The 17,245-nt window shown below is 34.6% G+C and overlaps 1 protein-coding gene across 1 annotated transcript in view; it reads right to left on the bottom strand.

The window, feature by feature from the left end:
• The window catches only part of LOC120633773 (histone-lysine N-methyltransferase trithorax-like), a 67,948-nt gene that overhangs the window by 9,266 nt on the left and 41,437 nt on the right, over nucleotides 1–17,245 (bottom strand). Inside the window, exon 2 of the mRNA XM_039904115.1 lies at nucleotides 5,446–5,573. Within this exon, the coding sequence (XP_039760049.1) occupies nucleotides 5,446–5,573 (128 nt within the window). The remainder of the gene's footprint in view (nucleotides 1–5,445; nucleotides 5,574–17,245) is intronic.

The following is a 17,245-nucleotide window of genomic DNA, read 5'->3' as shown; positions in this document are numbered from 1 at the left end:
CCGTAATAAACGCGTAAGAACGCGGGCAACCACTAGTGAGGACATAAAAATAAAACACGTCGTATTGGGAAACGTTTTTTATTTTTGGGATGCTAGTTTAAAACCCCACACTTAATTTAATTCTTATTCTCAGGCGTTTTACAAAATTTCCGGCAATTGTACAGAAATTGTCGCAGTGGCAAATTAACGAGTACGTGACACAACGCTGTAATTATGTGTTGCGCCAGTGAAAGGAAGGAAAAATAACGTGGACATTTGGAAATAGAGGCGGTTCTCAGCGTTTCCGTTACGATTTGAACAAAGGTATCACTTTAGTTATCAAAGGCAATTTGTTTGTTTGGAAATCGGCTCTTCCTATGCTCCAATTCATGATTTTGTTAAATTAGACCTATAATAAACACTTTCACTGTAACACTCCTCGCTTTTTTTTTCAATATGTCTGATGTAACCGGACCCTATCATGTTTTCGAAGACAATTTGTTTGTTTGGAATCAGCTCTTCCTATGCTCCAATTCACGATTTTATTTAATTAGAACTATAAACTATAATAAATACTTTCACTGTAACACTCCTCCCTTTTTTCAATATCTCTGATGTAACCGGACCCTATCATGTTTTCACCCAGTGCTTAAAATGACAGTGATAAAAAAATTAACAATTAGGCGTCTATTAATTTTATGATAATTGAAGGTAATGTGCAGATATCGGTCTGAGTTGTATGGAAAAAGAGGAGCTTCTCAATTAGGCTTTGTTTAATTTTATATGTTTGTTACGCTGCCAATTAAATATAAACCAAATTTGATGATTCTGTTTTGGGCCCATTTTAATTCAGTGAAGATTTGATCTGATGGAGGGCGGAAATCTTTCAAGGATAAGAGTACCAGTATCAGTTTGTTACTGATGAGGAAGACTGCGAACGGCCACCGGAATGTTGTACAACTTCAAAATGCAAAAAATATTTATTTTACTAAATTAAAACTGAAAAAAAACTTTGCTGGCTCTAAAGATACATTACTTCATTTCTCTGAGACTTATCTGTGGAACCGAAACGCTAATATTTTTTGAGTAAACCTTTGCCATAGTTTTTACAAATTTACAACAAATTTGGCACTATTGTCAGTCATTTGTTACTTGCTTTCTTCGGTTATTAAATGGAGAGTGTCATTCTTAAGTGAAAGCGTATGTTTGTGGAATCCGAAACCATTTGGACGTTGGCCTCGGATCTCTAATTGCTCAAACTAGCAATCCAAGTACCAAACAGTTTAAATAACTAGTTAAAACTGTGCTCGCAGTAAAACTAGGTTAGATTAAACTGCTTACAGATTTTGAGTACTTGTTTTGAAGGCTAACTAATCTGGGCGCTTGTTTACGTTTCCTAGTAAAAGCTTTAATGCCCTGTTAATGAATTGATTCATATTTTTGAAGACACAGACATCTAGAAGTTTCTGTCAAGAAATAATCAGTATCATACCAAGCTTAGCCGAGCCATATTAAGCCTGTCGGCTTATGTTACTCAATAATATACTAAAGTTATTGTTACAGCCCGCCTGTTAAGAGCAGTGTGATGGGTCGATACTCATAACCCCATAACCTTAGCCCATTGGTGGACACAGGCCTCCATTTGAATATGTTCTGAGTGGCTAGTGTGACTCGATCTCGTGAAAGTAAACTGCGATTTGTATGGAATCGAATAGCGCAATCTAGTGATTCGCGCTCTTTCGATTTATACAAATAGGAGGTAACATTCTCGCAATTTAATAAGTAGTTAATCTTATTATGTTGGTAGACGTCCGGGAGGTATGCAACGGGTTCCCCAGGCGCCTATCAAATCCAACAAGAGGGACATGTCATGGTGGAGCATTTAAGTTTAGGTATACCCCCTTTAGAGGGGGGAGTCCTACATAACCTCCGTCCTGCCCAATGGTCGGAGGCAATAAAACTCTTCAACCACATCAAAAAAAAAAGGGTGACTTATTATAAATATCTTATTTAGGAAAAAAAACAAAAGGTTAATATCTATAGGTTGACCACTTCGGATAACATTCAATAGATGGCGTTCGGATTGATAAATGACTTTTTGATAATAATTACATTAAAAAGTGCTTATGAAAATTAAGCTTAATTTGCTAAACTCCGCGAACAGCAGGAAAATCTGTATGGTGCAATTTATAATTTCTTCAATCCGTATACTAGTATAATGAGTTTATGTAGTGCCAATTTTCATAATATATTATGAATTTCCGCAAAGTATCCCCTGCTTCAATCCAATCCAATATATAAAAAAGTGCAGCTGGTACAAGTTAACGGTAGTGGTAAAATTTAAAGTTATAACAATAGGTTGTTATCTGGAGAAAATATTATCTTCGTGATATTTGTTTCGTGAGCGTGTTTATATTTACGTGCTGAGCTAGATAGTTATAGTAAAATATCAGATCGTTAGCTTTGTACAAACGGTCAAAGGAACGGTGTTGTAATCTGGGTCACAGTGAAAGGGATAGGACAAAATGCACGACGACATTTGCAATTCACTACTAAGAAGGTGGCGCGCTGAAAATAGGTTAAAGAGTGGTAAGTTGATGGTAACAGATGCTTATACAATCTTATTTACAACTAGCAGACCCGTACGACTTGGTCCGCGAATGAGTTTTTAAAAAAATAGTCGGTCTTGTCGCGGACTGTTTTATACAACTTTAAAGGAACAATAATTCCGTCAGTTCCGATATACTTACTCGTTACCGTTCCAGAATTTTTCAGAAAGGATATTTTTTGCAGTTTTTGCAACCGAAACCGAAACTTAATTATTGGCAATTACCAAAATAGCCTGGAGGAATAAGACACCAAACGTGAATATAGAATAGTGAATTATTAAGGGACACTCGTGTTATCAATGTGTGTCTTTTTTTTAACCACTAGGTAAAATTTGTACACTTGCGAACATCCCAAGCTGCCTTTGTGTGACCTGTAATTCGATCTCGGGATGTTTAATAATAATAATAATAATAGTTTAATTCGGGTAAAACCCATCTCAATATACACATTAAAAAAGTAGCAAAGTATTTTTAAAGATCTAAAAAATAAGAAATGAAAACAATTAAAAAAATAACATATAAAATATAATAAATAAACCCCAAAACCCAAAAGAGGGTTCGTATAACCTACTATTTACGGTTTCCGTCGCGATGCACGGCAAGCCCGCTCTTTACGATAGGATTCTATGGGTACTCGGAGCATACATCAAGGATTCCGTTGCAGAGTCTTGAGATCTAATAAGCGTCAAATAGTCTCGGGATTTAGGGGACCCTTTGATGTTTTTCTGGCTAAAAGAAGTCTATATTACTCTCCGTCATTTTAATTAACTCCATGCCAAAATCAAATCAATTGGTTCCGTATATAAGGATACGCCATTATTTGGAAAGGACAAACAAATAAATACAATTTGAATCTATACCGTTCGTCCGTGGTACAACTTGAAATCCGGTTTACCAGAAGACCCGACGAAAATTTTATATTAAAATGTATGCTGCAAAAAAGAGCAATGATTGAAAAATGATTGTCCAACCGAAAGAAATACGAATGGATTACGCCCGATTGGCGCAGTGGGCAGTGATCCTGCTTACAAGGCCATGGGTTTGATTCCCACAGCTGTAAAATTTGTGTGTGATGAACATGAATGTTTTTCAGTGTCTGGGTGTTTATCTATATATTATAAGTATTTATGTATGTTATTCATATAATTATTCATCAGTCATCTTAGTACCCATAACACAAGCTACGCTTACTTTGGGGCCAGATGCCTATGTGTGTATTGTCGTAGTATATTTATTTATTTATTTATAAATATAACTTGTATATTTATGTATCTACTACCTAGTTACTAACAGTTTAACTGCACAAGCCAATCAAAACAGATCCGAAGAAATGCTTTTAATTACATTATGTAAGTCAAATTTAATTACAAATAACGGTCAAGTCACGCTCATTTACTATACAAACAAAAAGCTTGTTAGGTAAATTTGAATCTATACCGATTCCTTTCACTGATAAGTTAACTACATGTTAAAGAACACAAGCATTTAGCTAATGCTCTTTGAATGATAATAAGATAATTTATTACCGTTGCAGTTAGTGTATAGTGTAGATATTTGTGCTCTATTTGGTTTTCCGACTTTCATTGTAGTGTTTTCTGTTCGTCGTCTCTATTACGTTTTCCGACTTTCATTATTCTACTAATCAAGCCCTCTCATTGGATTCCCATATTGAAGGAGTTGAGAAATAATACTGCTGACAGCGATGGTAGTAACCCTAAGGGAGCGATTTAATATAATCAGTGCCCAGTGGCGTAATTATCTTCGGGCTAGTTGGAGCAATACCTTAGGGCTGCTAAGCTCAAGGGGCCTATCAACGACCATGAACGACTTTCCAAAAAGTTATACGGTAACCGCGTTGAATAAAAATGTAGAAGAGGACTGTCAAGCAGCGTACCGACTGCTACAAGCCATAACGATGCGTAAGATTGCAGGAAAGAAGCGTTGGAATGTAAAAGAAGTCTTTGCTAAATAATGTACGGGGGTTGATAGGAATCAAGATTGTCGAAGAATTATTATTATTAATAACAACCTAGTATCATAATTAATTACATTCACAAATTAGACAAGAATATTAGACCTATGAACTTACGTAATTTAACCTACCTACCTATGTTTAGTACACCCACATTGTACGCGGGTATGGGAGTACCTCCTGCCTAGTGTTTTATAAAAATTACCTAGACCGTTGTAAGTTGAAACGTTATTTTAGGGTACGTGCAAAAACTACAAGGCAGATTTTCATCCAGACCATTGCTACAAATTCCATTAATTAACATTATTCATAAATTTCTTTTGTTTTTTTCCTTACTTTAAATATTAATTAATATTTAAACTAAGGAAAAAAACTTAGATTTTTGCGTCTCGAGCGCAAAAATCTTCCATAATGAAGATTAGCGTAATTTAATCGAGATTTATACAATAATGTATTTTTTATTTATAATAAACAGGTTTAAATTGAATTTAATTTATTTTTTAACTAATCCGCTAAGCGATATACAAGAGGTTAATAATCTGATAGCTGACCTTCAGCGATTTATAGGAATATAAAAGAAATAAAGATATTTCGACTTTTACCTAACCTGATACGAACTGAAATTATGAAAATTTAAAGTATTTTTACCGTTAAATTATTTCATCATCATAATACTAAACCCTATTAGCCATCAGTCCCACAGCTAGGTAGGGGACACAAGGGTTGGACTTTGTCAATTTAATATCTCCGAGCTGGTACCTACTGACAGTAAAATCGCATAGCTCAAAATTATTTTACGTATATACTATCTATCTTGTTTTGCCTTTAATTTCACAGCTACGCCTCTGGACGTTACATCGAAAATAACTATGTAAATAAATTTACCTGTTTTCTTGCTGTCCTATAAACAAGTTGCTGAGTGCCCTCTTCGGTCTGTCGTTTGTCCTTGTTTTGAGTTTCCACCGGCTGGCTGGTTTTGTTTGCGTCTTCAGAGCGAGCGCAAAGAGCGAGTGCTGAAACAATTATAAAAATAAAATATTATTCTCTATTTCTTCATACACATGTTTATCTACTCTAAGTTTCGCCTAGACTTTCCTCGTCACCTCCTCAGTATATATAACTCAGTTCCACACATGAGCAAAGATACGTAATATAAAGGATAGCACTATACCTTTGACCGTTAAAATAATGCGTTCCTGACTGGTTGAGGTCTACAAAAACACCAGTGAATTGTTATACACTATTGATGCTAACAAAAATGGTTGAACCTAAGGTCTAAGGTCTTTTTCCTTAGCTGGTCAGTCCTAGTCCAAGCAAGTCAGTTTATGTAAAAACTTCATAAGAAACGAGACCCCCTGGTTTTATTGGCAAAGACGAAAGAAGTTTATGTGTTGTTATCCCTATATTCTGTTTTGTCTGGATCGTTAACGATATGCGTAGGGCGCTCTTGTTGTTATTTACTTGTATTATTCACTGAATTAAGAACATACAGAATCCTCGAATCCTTATTCAGCTATAATGGTGTCCAAAAACAGTGAAAACACCCAGCTCACGTCTTACTTTACACCCTTGGAATGTTGCTAGCACACAAACTTTTTCTCATTTTCCCATTTTATGGTAAACTTTTAGAACATTAAAGTAATTATTTTCAACTGCTAAATGGTATGAAGTGACTAACCGTTTGTTCCAGAAACAACTTTAAACTGGAGTGGTTAATTTTCATAATATACTTATTATGGATTTCCGCAAAGTAACGCCTGCTTCTATCCAATATTCTTAATTCTGTGGCATTCTTGTTACTTGTTGTTGTTTCTTGGGATAACAAGAAGTTTTACTCAGCTACTTAGCCAGCGTATAAGCAAATTAGGCTGATTGAATATACCCGTATTTTGATATTTACTCAGGTTAAATAGCAAGTTTAGATGTATCTTTTAGATTACAAGTATATACACTCGGTTAATATCATCAGATGGTTTCCCATCAACACAGTATTCAAAGGTTTAAAGTTCAGGTAAACCTGTTAAAGTGGCTTAACCTTAGACCTTTTATGTTGACTGCGAAACCTAATCTTTTGACGCCTACATTAAATGCATATTTAACATGCAATCGCAGTAATTCTTATTTATTTATATTTAAAAATCGGTTATTCGACGAGTAGTATCAATTAATCTTTGCTTCTGTTTTGTTATTGCAATGTAATATGTAACAGATAAATCATATTTTTTTTGTTTTATAAATCGAAGTGAGTGTCTACATACCTAGTGATTGCCATATCCGCTGAACTGCTTTATGTTTCTGGTTTTCTAATTAATGTACAAAATTATTCGCGGTTTATAAAGAAAGAGTATAAATATATTACAAAATAATTTCTACTCATAGTTTTATATCAATTCTTGGGTAGTACCCGAATATTCATATAAATTTGTTTGATTTATTTTACTTTTAAACTATCGATTCGTTTTGCAAGTCAACCAAGCAAAAGTCTAATATTTTTTATCGTTAATATTTACGGTGAATAAGAGCGTTGAGCAGTGGGCGTAAGTATTTATTATTACAATAACTAAAGATTACCAATAACTTCAGGTAGAAAGCTAAATACTGTAGTAGGCCCTTTTATTAACAAATAATTGATATAGCACGTAATAATAACACCCACAATATCTCTCCCAGAGTCTAAAGGCAAGATAGAAAAGCGATGGCCACACCGCGCGCTGGCCGCGTTTAACCTGCGATTTAAGCTGCGTCCAAGTTTGCGTCCTGCGTGCGACCAGTCAGGAGCCTCTTCTTCAAACCCCCTCTTGCTCAAATCCTAACCCTTAAGACATTTTGTTTATAACACTATACATTTAGTTGAAAAAATTTATATTTTTACTACAAAAAACTTTTTAAAAAAAAAACAGCAAATTTTTTTTATAAAAGACATTTTATAAAAAAAATTTGCTGTTTTTTTTTACTCTAAAAATATTTTGCGACTTTAAGGGTAAAACGATATTTATCCGTAGTAAAAGTGCTCAAATATGCTCACGCAATTTAGCATTATGTATTCGATATTCCTAAAGCTTTCATAAAATGCATCACAAGTGCATCGACAGGTCTAACATTTATTAAAGCTTAAAGTCTCTGCATCCGAAGGTAATATGATTCATAATATTCAAACGGCAATCTCTTTTATATAAACGAGAACTAAGCTGTGATAAGATATTCAGATGACCTTTAGGTTTGAGAGCCGAACACTATTTGCACTTAAATGGGATTGGACAGCGTCTAATAGAGTTAGCCGTGCTTCATAGAATGCTAATGGTGAGTTTCCGGAGACCAAGGCTATACATTTATATTAAGGCGACACCTTCACTGACAATAGATAAACTTTTACGAGCACCTTTTATCTAGTAAACTTACCGAAACTCGAAGTATTTCTGATATAATAAATAAAAAAGAGAATGAAATGAAATGAATGAAATCGTCTAATATAAAGGCGAATCACCTTTACTGACAATTGATAAATTTTTACAAACACCTTTAATCTAGTAAACTTACCGAAACTCGAAGTATTTTTGATATAATAAATAAAAAAGGGAATGAAATGAAATGAATGAAATCGTCTAATATAAAGGCGAATCACCTTCACTGACAATAGATAAACTTTTACGAGCACCTTTAATCTAGTAAACTTACCGAAACTCGAAGTATTTCTGATATAATAAATAAAAAAGAGAATGAAATTAAATGAATGAAATCGTCTTATATAAAAAGAGAATGATGATGAGATATAAAAAGAGAGACCTTTTTGACTCCGCAAAAATTACGCAAGTAAGTAATTTAAAATGAAAATTATAATAAATACATGATTTGAAATAATATTTGTTATTCTTTTGTTACGAATACCTACCAGAATTCATGAAATTACTTTAACTGATTATAGGTAGGTGTGATTGCAACGAATGTTTTACGTCAATCACGTGTATGAAGAATTCATATATAAAAAAAAAATAAGTAAAAATCTGCATATGATATCACATCAATTTATTTTACTTTAAAGCAAATGGGGGTTTAAAAGTTATAAGATTCGAAAGAAATTGTAATAATAAGTAAATAGCAATCCCTGAATCCCAACTCCCAACGCTATAATTGAGTGGCCTACTTATCGGTAGCGTAATACCTACTAGAATTAGTTTTGTAACTAATGCCGATATAAAAATAACTAGTTCAGTAAACGAGCAGTACGGTCGCCCGCAACTTTATCCTTTATCATAAAGTTTATTATAAACTTTCATCATATATTGAACCTTTTTGTGGAGGAATAAATAAAATTATGAAGCACATTCGTATTCTATTATTTTTTAACGAAAGTCAAAATAGCTAAATACAAAATTAAGCTAAATTCGTGCATATAACTAAAAAAATATCTTAAAATGGAGAACTTTTTTTCAAACATTGATTCCTTGTAAAACATGTTCGATTTATTTTGTAGCTTTCTCCTGCTTAGCCCTCTTACTTGCTGGCCATGGGACGTGCTCATCTCACGATTCTCAGCTCGGCGATCTTTTTCACATAAATCAAGAGTACATTTCGGATATTTACTGCACACCTAAGACCAACGTCTAAACGGAAGCATTCGACTACCATTTCCTGTATATAGATTATTTATTTTCTCAGACCTGAATCTAAATCAACAGAAATTCAACATTTTCATTCGCTCCCACAACGAGCAATAATATTTCCTAACAAATGTCAAGCAATCCATGCATTATACAATGAACGTACTTTGATAAAGTTTACTGTCAGACGTCAGTGCGTTATTAAATAAACCTTGCGAGAGGATGTTAATTTTGATCCTTTTAATATACTAAAGGTAAAGCAGAAGTTAATTATAGTACTTTGTCAAGCTATGCGGTAGGTACGGGGAGAACGGAAATAATCTTATCTGACCCAAATGTCAACCTCACTCACACCTTTACTACGCATTTGCTAGACAATATGCTCTGGCGATCTATCAATGGCGGTATACATACCTGACAATATTCTCAGTTAGAGGAAGTGCAGCCTTGAGATATTAATAAATTGTCTAATACAGAAGGCAACGGGAGATTACTGCTTTACAAGCACTCACTCAGTTACATATTATTGTGCACAAGAGAGTTATCAAAACTCCCACGCATGTTTAGTAGTGTTTTAACACGCATTGCCATTACGAAATACACTTCCAGTTGGCAAATAATGATTTAAAATACCATTTACGATTGCCAGCTGCACTGCTAGCACATCGCTGATGTCAAAGGTCGGAAGTTGCAAATAAAGTGCATTAAAACTGTACACAGTTATAACTTCGTAATTGGATTACTTTCCGTCGCGCAATCAGTAAACTCAATTCTGCCCGCCTTTGAATCTCATCATACGAAACAATTCTTGTTTTTATATTCTCTTTCAACGAGAACACATTGCTACAGTAGCTGTTCGTATGATTAATTTTTTTGTTCCTATGATTAGATTAAAACGGAGAATGTATATATCTTTTATAAGAGTTTATCCGCTTACGGGTAATAGGTTGCTTACGTTTCTATCTGTTACAACGCAACACAAAATTTTAAATTCTTTAAACACAATTAGGCCTACTTTATAAGCACTTTAGAAACGAGAAGTAGCTCTGTCTGTAGTGACTTAATCACTGTAAGGCAGGTTCCTAGGAGAAGATACAGGCACGAAACTCAACATCAAAATTTTACCATCAATTTTCTATCTGCGGGACTTCTGTCAAGTAGGTAACCTTGCTATTAAGAACATCATCAATTGAAAAGTAATCTCGCGGTAATAAATGTGTTTAACAAATGGGTATGTACAAAATACCTCCGGATCTGTTATTCCGGAAGTTTTACTATTTTACGAGCCACGAAAAGTTCAGTGACCCTAAAACACAGTCTGCGAGAATATTGTATGAAGAACTATATTATAAGAAGTTTGTCTTATTTGTGTGTGTGTGTGTGTATGTGTCTGGCTGGGGCATCGCATTTTCCGAACCGGACCGATCCGTTTGGGAAATGCGATGCTGATTTTGTTTTTTTTTTTTGTTTGAAAGGTGAATTAGTCTGGTGCGTTCTTACCTAATATCATATTCGGTTCAAGATGGCCGCCACCACAAAATGGTGAATTACCTTTTTTGCACAACTCAACAACAAATATGGGTTGTATATACAAATATTTGACTGGTAGATTAATGTACAATATATGAAAAGTCGGGGAGTTAAATTTATTGATTTTAATTCTATACATATTCTTTTCTGTGCTGTACAATAAATGCGTATTCGTTCAATCATAGTCATAGTCATAGATGAATGTTTTTCAGTGTCTGAGTGTTTATATTTAAATTATAAGTATTTATGTATATTATACATAAAAATATTCATCAGTCATCTTAGTACCCATAACACAAGCTACGCTTACTTTGGGGCTAGATGGCGATGTGTGTATTGTCGTAGTATATTTATTTATTTATAGTCAATTCTGGTAGGTCCTCTTGTGCTAAATTGGCCTAATGCTATAAATTCTTTAGAACGATAGAGAATCCACGGATAAAACTGTCGTGCCGTGACCACACCGCAGAAAGAAAGTGTTGCGTGTGGCATCGCGTTCCTATCCAGTAAAAGTAAACTTCCTAAACCGATGGATATTTTAAGCAACACGACATATCGGACACGATATCGCTACCAATCAGATTATAACAGAAGAAAAATAAAGACCAACGTGTAAAATTATAAAATGTTAACGTTATTGGAATGTGAATATCACGAAACTTTATTTATATTAAGCTAAGCCTGACGGTGATGTTATTTGATTAGTCCTGATTCCCTACCTACCTATCTCACATATTACGTACCTAACCTAGTCTCTTTAAAGAGTTTATTGAACTCTGGACCAACAATTATTATGCTCTTATATAATTGTTCAAGTGTGTCACCATTAATGTAGGAAATAATATACATTTCACTGTTAAACACAAAACCATATACTATAAAACAGGTAGGTACGTGATGCATGAATATAGTCCTTAAAATAAAGTCAAATAACCTCGTTGAGAACGAAACTATTTTTCTATCTATTAGATCAAAATGGCATAAAGTAACGAATGCCAATACATTCCTTGGAGCCATTACCTCCTAAGTTACTGGCGTAAGATTTATGATTATTTAAACTTAAACACTATATTTGCTTTGTATAGCAAATCAAAAATCGTGTCGTCACGTTAACGTAGTCGTTAAGTATGTTGACTATCTGTTTTAATACAATAAGCAATTATTCAGTTAGTCACGCGAGAGTATTTTGTACACTGTGTCAGTTTTGAAGGTCAAGTTATTTCGGTGAGATGACTAAAGTGTTGAGAGTGAGATGCTATCAGCACTTTAAAGACGCATTGTCATACATACCTACTTGCCTACTGGTTGTTTCGAAGACAGATTTTTGTATACTAACTTAGCAAATGGCAATAAACATACACGTCATTTTTCTGTTAGTAGTTCAAACGGTAACAAAACCTACAGTGTGATGCCTGATGCCTTTGTACCAGACATTAACGAATATTTTACGATCCAAAGCTCTCGATTAGTTTTCTTAGTCCCTGCACTTATCCCTGTTCTTTGTTGCAGATAAACAGATCTCGGCAAATCTCATTAAGTTTGACCTTACTCTTAATTTCACTTAATGCAATAAAAAGTTCGATTAATAGTGACTCGTGATTTGAAGCTACTAGTAATCAATCTTCAGGTTATTGGCATCGCTTAGGAAAGTAATCTTTGCTCTGTTCTTATGTTGGATTATACCTACATCGGAATTGGGTCGGTGACTTGCTATTTGCTGACAATTTATTGCTTATCTTTGTACAAAAACATGAGAGAGATAAAGGATCTATGTAATAAAGGAGAAATATCAGGTCTTTAGGTAGGTAATGTGAGATATTGTCTGAAGAAAAATTACTTTCCGTTTCCGTACAACATCCTTCAGGGATTAAATACGGGGTTAGGTTTACATCAAGTAGATAGGTACACTGCTTTAATCTGCACTTCCTATTACTTTTGACAAAGCTATTCTATTTCTTCAGTATAAGTTCCGGAAGTCGCAAACAAAAAATATATATAATACAATAAATACAGCGGTGATAGCCCAGTGGATGGGACTTCGACTTCACTTTCGAGAGGCTGAGTTCGAATCCCTCTAATTTTTTCTTGCTTCAACGGTGAAGAAAAACATCTCTATAATTTTGTCAAAGGTGTGGAGTCCACCAATCCGGACGGGGCCAGCGTGGTAGCTTAACCCCTAACGGCCTTAACCCCTTCTCATTCTGGAGGGAGACTCATGCCGTGTAGTGGACAGGTAATCGGTTGATATCATGATGATAATAAATATAATTACGGGCAAACTAGGAAGCTGGCATGTCACCTGATGTTAAGCGTTTACCGCCACTCATGAAGCAAAACTTATACAGCACCAGTTTTTAAGGTTTTTCCCCCGCCCTTGGCACAACCTCAAATCTTTGATATAAGCGAACACATGAGGAAATATATCTAACCAATTAATTAACTGTTTATTTTATTTTGTTTAGCAAAAATCGGACTGTAATACATAATAGGAGTGAAAAAACTTAAAACAAACAGAGGGCGGTTTTTACTAACGGTAACTCAGCAATAAATAATACTAAAAAATTAAATTGATTCATTATTTTATTTCATTAACTGTTTTTGGAGCTGAAGAAAACGTCTGAAACAGCTCTGACATTGTAAATTGATTTAAGGTTTTCATTTTATACTCCACATTATTTATAGCGAGAACAGAACGTAATCTCGGCACTATGGCGTGATATATACACGTGGTTTGGCGCAAATCGGCAAAACTCGGCAATAAGAATTGAATTTAAGAAGATATTCGAACATTCGAGAAAGAGGCAGCTAAACTTGCCAGAACAGCCAAGTGAATTCAAACATACCGTTTATAATTTACTAGTTTCTGAACTTGACAATATTGAGGTATCTATATGGTTTTTTAATATATTGATCTGAGCTTTACTTTATATCCCCCGATAATTTCCCCTGATTGAAAACATTTATTTGTCCCCTTGACAAAGCACGGCAACAGGGGACCGAAGAAATTTACCACCGTTTATTATAACAAGTTAATAAAGCAGTAGAAAAAGATTAAATTTTATCCTTTTCCCGCCGAGAAAAATATATTCTGCTCATGCTATCCGTGATCTGGCCTGAGATGGTAGGCAGAAATGTAGAAATTCACCAGCATCATCGACCAATTTCCAGCCCGCTACAAAATACGTATCTGTCCCGTAGAATAATAAAATTAAATAAATACCATAATATGTACTAACTAAATATTGTATTATTACAGAAACGAGCTACTTGTTTAAGAAATCCAAGATGATAAAAAAATACAGAGGTGAAATTATAAAGCGTACATTTCTATTTTCTGGATCTTTCCTCAGCTCTCTACCGGTAGTTATTTTTTTTTTTTTTTCCATCAGTAAAAAAGGTATTTAAAAGTACGTACTTTTAAATAATACGTCATCATCATCCACCCATCACCCACAAGGCACGGGTTTCAGAATATAAAAGGTTTAAGCCATACTCCACCACGTTGGCCAAGTGCGGATTGGTAGACTTCACTCGCTCTTGAAAAGATTATGGAGAATTCACAGGTTTACTCACGTTGTTTTCCCTCAGCTTGTGCTTCATAGCTTGTAATATTTCAATAATTGGTAAAATTTAAAACGCACATAACTCTAAAAGTTAGAGGTGCTTGTTGAACATCGAACGAATCGAATCGAACTCGGTTCCCCCAAAGGGAGGCCGACGCTGTAACTACTATCACCGCTTAGTTATTTTAATTGTTTGTAAGTCCAACAATCCGCACTGGACCAGCGTATAGGACAACGGCCTTAACCCTTTCTCATTGTGGAAGAAAATCCGTGCCCTGTAGTGGGCCGATAATGGGTTGATATGATGATACTGACACTGATTTGCAATTCTTAGGAGAAAAATAAATCTTAAAATAGCACATCTTAAGATGTAACAATAATAAATAATAAATAATAAATACATATACTACGACAATACACACATCGCCATCTAGCCCCAAAGTAAGCGTAGCTTGTGTTATGGGTACTAAGATGGCTGATGAATAATTATATGAATATACGTAAATACTTATCTTAATATATATAAATCTCCTGTCACGATGTTTGTCCGCGATGGACTCCTAAAGTACTTAACCGATTTTGAATTAAATGGGCACACCGTGAGCAGTCTGGTCCAACTTAAGAGATAGGATAGCTTAGATCTTTAAGTAAAGTCACAATTTTATTTTATTGCAAATTATTTGTCTATAATTAATTGACAGTCACATGTTATATGTATATACAACTATACTCATTTAAGGCTTAGCGATACTGAATACTTTAAAAACAAAATCAAACGCAGACGAAGTCGCGGGCAACAGCTAGTAATATATAGATAAACACCCAGACACTGAAAAACATTCAGTTCACATCATGTTCATCACACAAACATTGTCCAGTTTTTGGAATCGAACCCACGGCCTTGGCTCAGAAAGCACTCACTCACTGCGCCAATCGGCCGTCAACAATGTCGATAACATAATGCTAAACTGATTGTGCCGAGATCCGGAAAATTAAATTGGAATTAAGTCGAGAAGAGAAGCTCAAAAGCGCTTTTCATGAAAGGTATAACCTACATTCTGAAGTAATTTCAATTTTGCAACTAGGATGATGGATTAAGCTATAAGCTCAACACTAAAATGTTATACGAGCAGGTACACACTAAATAAAGAGTATAAATAACTAAAGAAGCAACGATTGTCCGTCCTCAAAATTCGTGTATGTGTGCAAGTAGTATAGCATTTTTATTTAAATTGATAAATCACTAAATTTATAAGTCGCAGGTTCACTGCGTAAACAACGTATGTTTGTTTCAGTTTTTTTTAATACATTGGGGTAGTTTCGATTTGAAGGGCAAATATCATATGTCTAACTTCAGGATACAAGTTACATATATGCAAAATTTCGCCAAGAAAGGCTTAGATAAAGGATTTGCGCATAATCCCGAAGCAGGGCAGACGGGTTGATAATCACAGTAGATTGTAATATTAGCATAGATGACGCTAACCGTTCTCTTTTTTATTCCTTTAGTCGCCTCGTACGACATCCGAAGGATGTGGAGAGGTGGTGACACCTAAGTTCTGATCGGCCGTCACCAAGCGGCACAAAAGTATCTTTGGGATGGGGGGAACCCTGACAATATTAACCCAAAGCTTTTATAAATAAATAAAATAAATAAATATACTACGACAATGCACACATCGCCATCTAGCCCCAAGGTAAGCGTAGCTTGTGTTATGAGTACTAAGATGACTGATGAATAATTATATGAATAATATACGTAAATACTTATAATATATAGATAAACATCCAGACACTGAAGAACATTCATGCTAATCAGCTGTGGGAATGGAACCCACGGCCTTTGAATTCAGAACGCAGGGTCGCTGCCCACTGCGCCACTCGGCCGTCAAATATGTAAATGAGTTTAACAATTGGGTAATACAACCAAACCTATGATTGTTAAAGTTTGGTCTTTTAATTAAAGCAAGTAATTAAACGAGGTATTTATTTTTCATTTGCTCTTTAATTGATACGGATAAGTATCAATTAAAGAGCAAAAGCGATGCCAATTAAGTTCGATCTTAAGATGAAATCCGATAAGCATTAATTCGTTTATAAAATCAATTAGTGTAATTAGATCAATTCGATATCCAGCGAGCTTAATAGAGCATATCGTTTACATGACAGCTATAGTATTTAACAATCGTTTATGCCACATACTTCTCTCATTATGTTAGGAGCAACATCTCAGTAATTTCGATTATCTTAGCACCAAATCTCTCATTTAAGTAAACTTAAACATTATTCTCGAAAAAAACTCACTAGAAACCAATATTAATTAAACCTTGTTCACTTTTAAGGGTAGAATAATTGACTAGTATAGTTCATTATTTGGCGTACGCTGAGAAAAGTATTGAAGATGAATAAAAAATATGTACTACATGATCCAAGTACTCATTATAACTTACAAAAAAGTCTGCGAGGGAATGTATCTACGAGTAACTATCATATTTAGGTCACAATAGTAGCGTTTGTGTTCTAAAATTTTATTAGATCGCCGGTAGTATATAAGTATTTTTTGTTTTTTAGTTCCTGGTCGTATGTTGAGGTCGGTTTTTTTTTTAATTTATTTAAATCACATTATTATAGAATAAGCACGTAACTATAACAATTGATTATCCAAATCGTCGTTAGTTTATTTGTATTTAACTTATTCTCACAAGACAGTGGCTTATGCTTTCCCTTAGGAGAGAGGGACTTAGAGCTGAGGCGATTCCTCAATGCGGGACAGTTTCATTAGTGAACGTCGGGACTAACGACTTAGCGTACTCTCTCAGGAATGAGGATATAACTCTGGACTGGTACGGAGACCTCAGCCTTAGTATCCCTAGTCGAACCAACTTACTAATAGACCAATGAGTAAGTATTTCTGACTTATTCTATAAATAGTTTCTATTTGAAAGGAAACTTCAAGTTTACGTAAACCTTCAAGGTTGTAGTAAAATTAAGGAA

This window comes from Pararge aegeria, chromosome 22 (assembly GCF_905163445.1).
Source record: "Pararge aegeria chromosome 22, ilParAegt1.1, whole genome shotgun sequence".
Taxonomy (NCBI): domain Eukaryota; kingdom Metazoa; phylum Arthropoda; class Insecta; order Lepidoptera; family Nymphalidae; genus Pararge; species Pararge aegeria.
The sequence above is the reverse complement of the archived record's forward strand: the minus strand, read 5'-3'. Positions and strand labels throughout refer to the sequence as shown.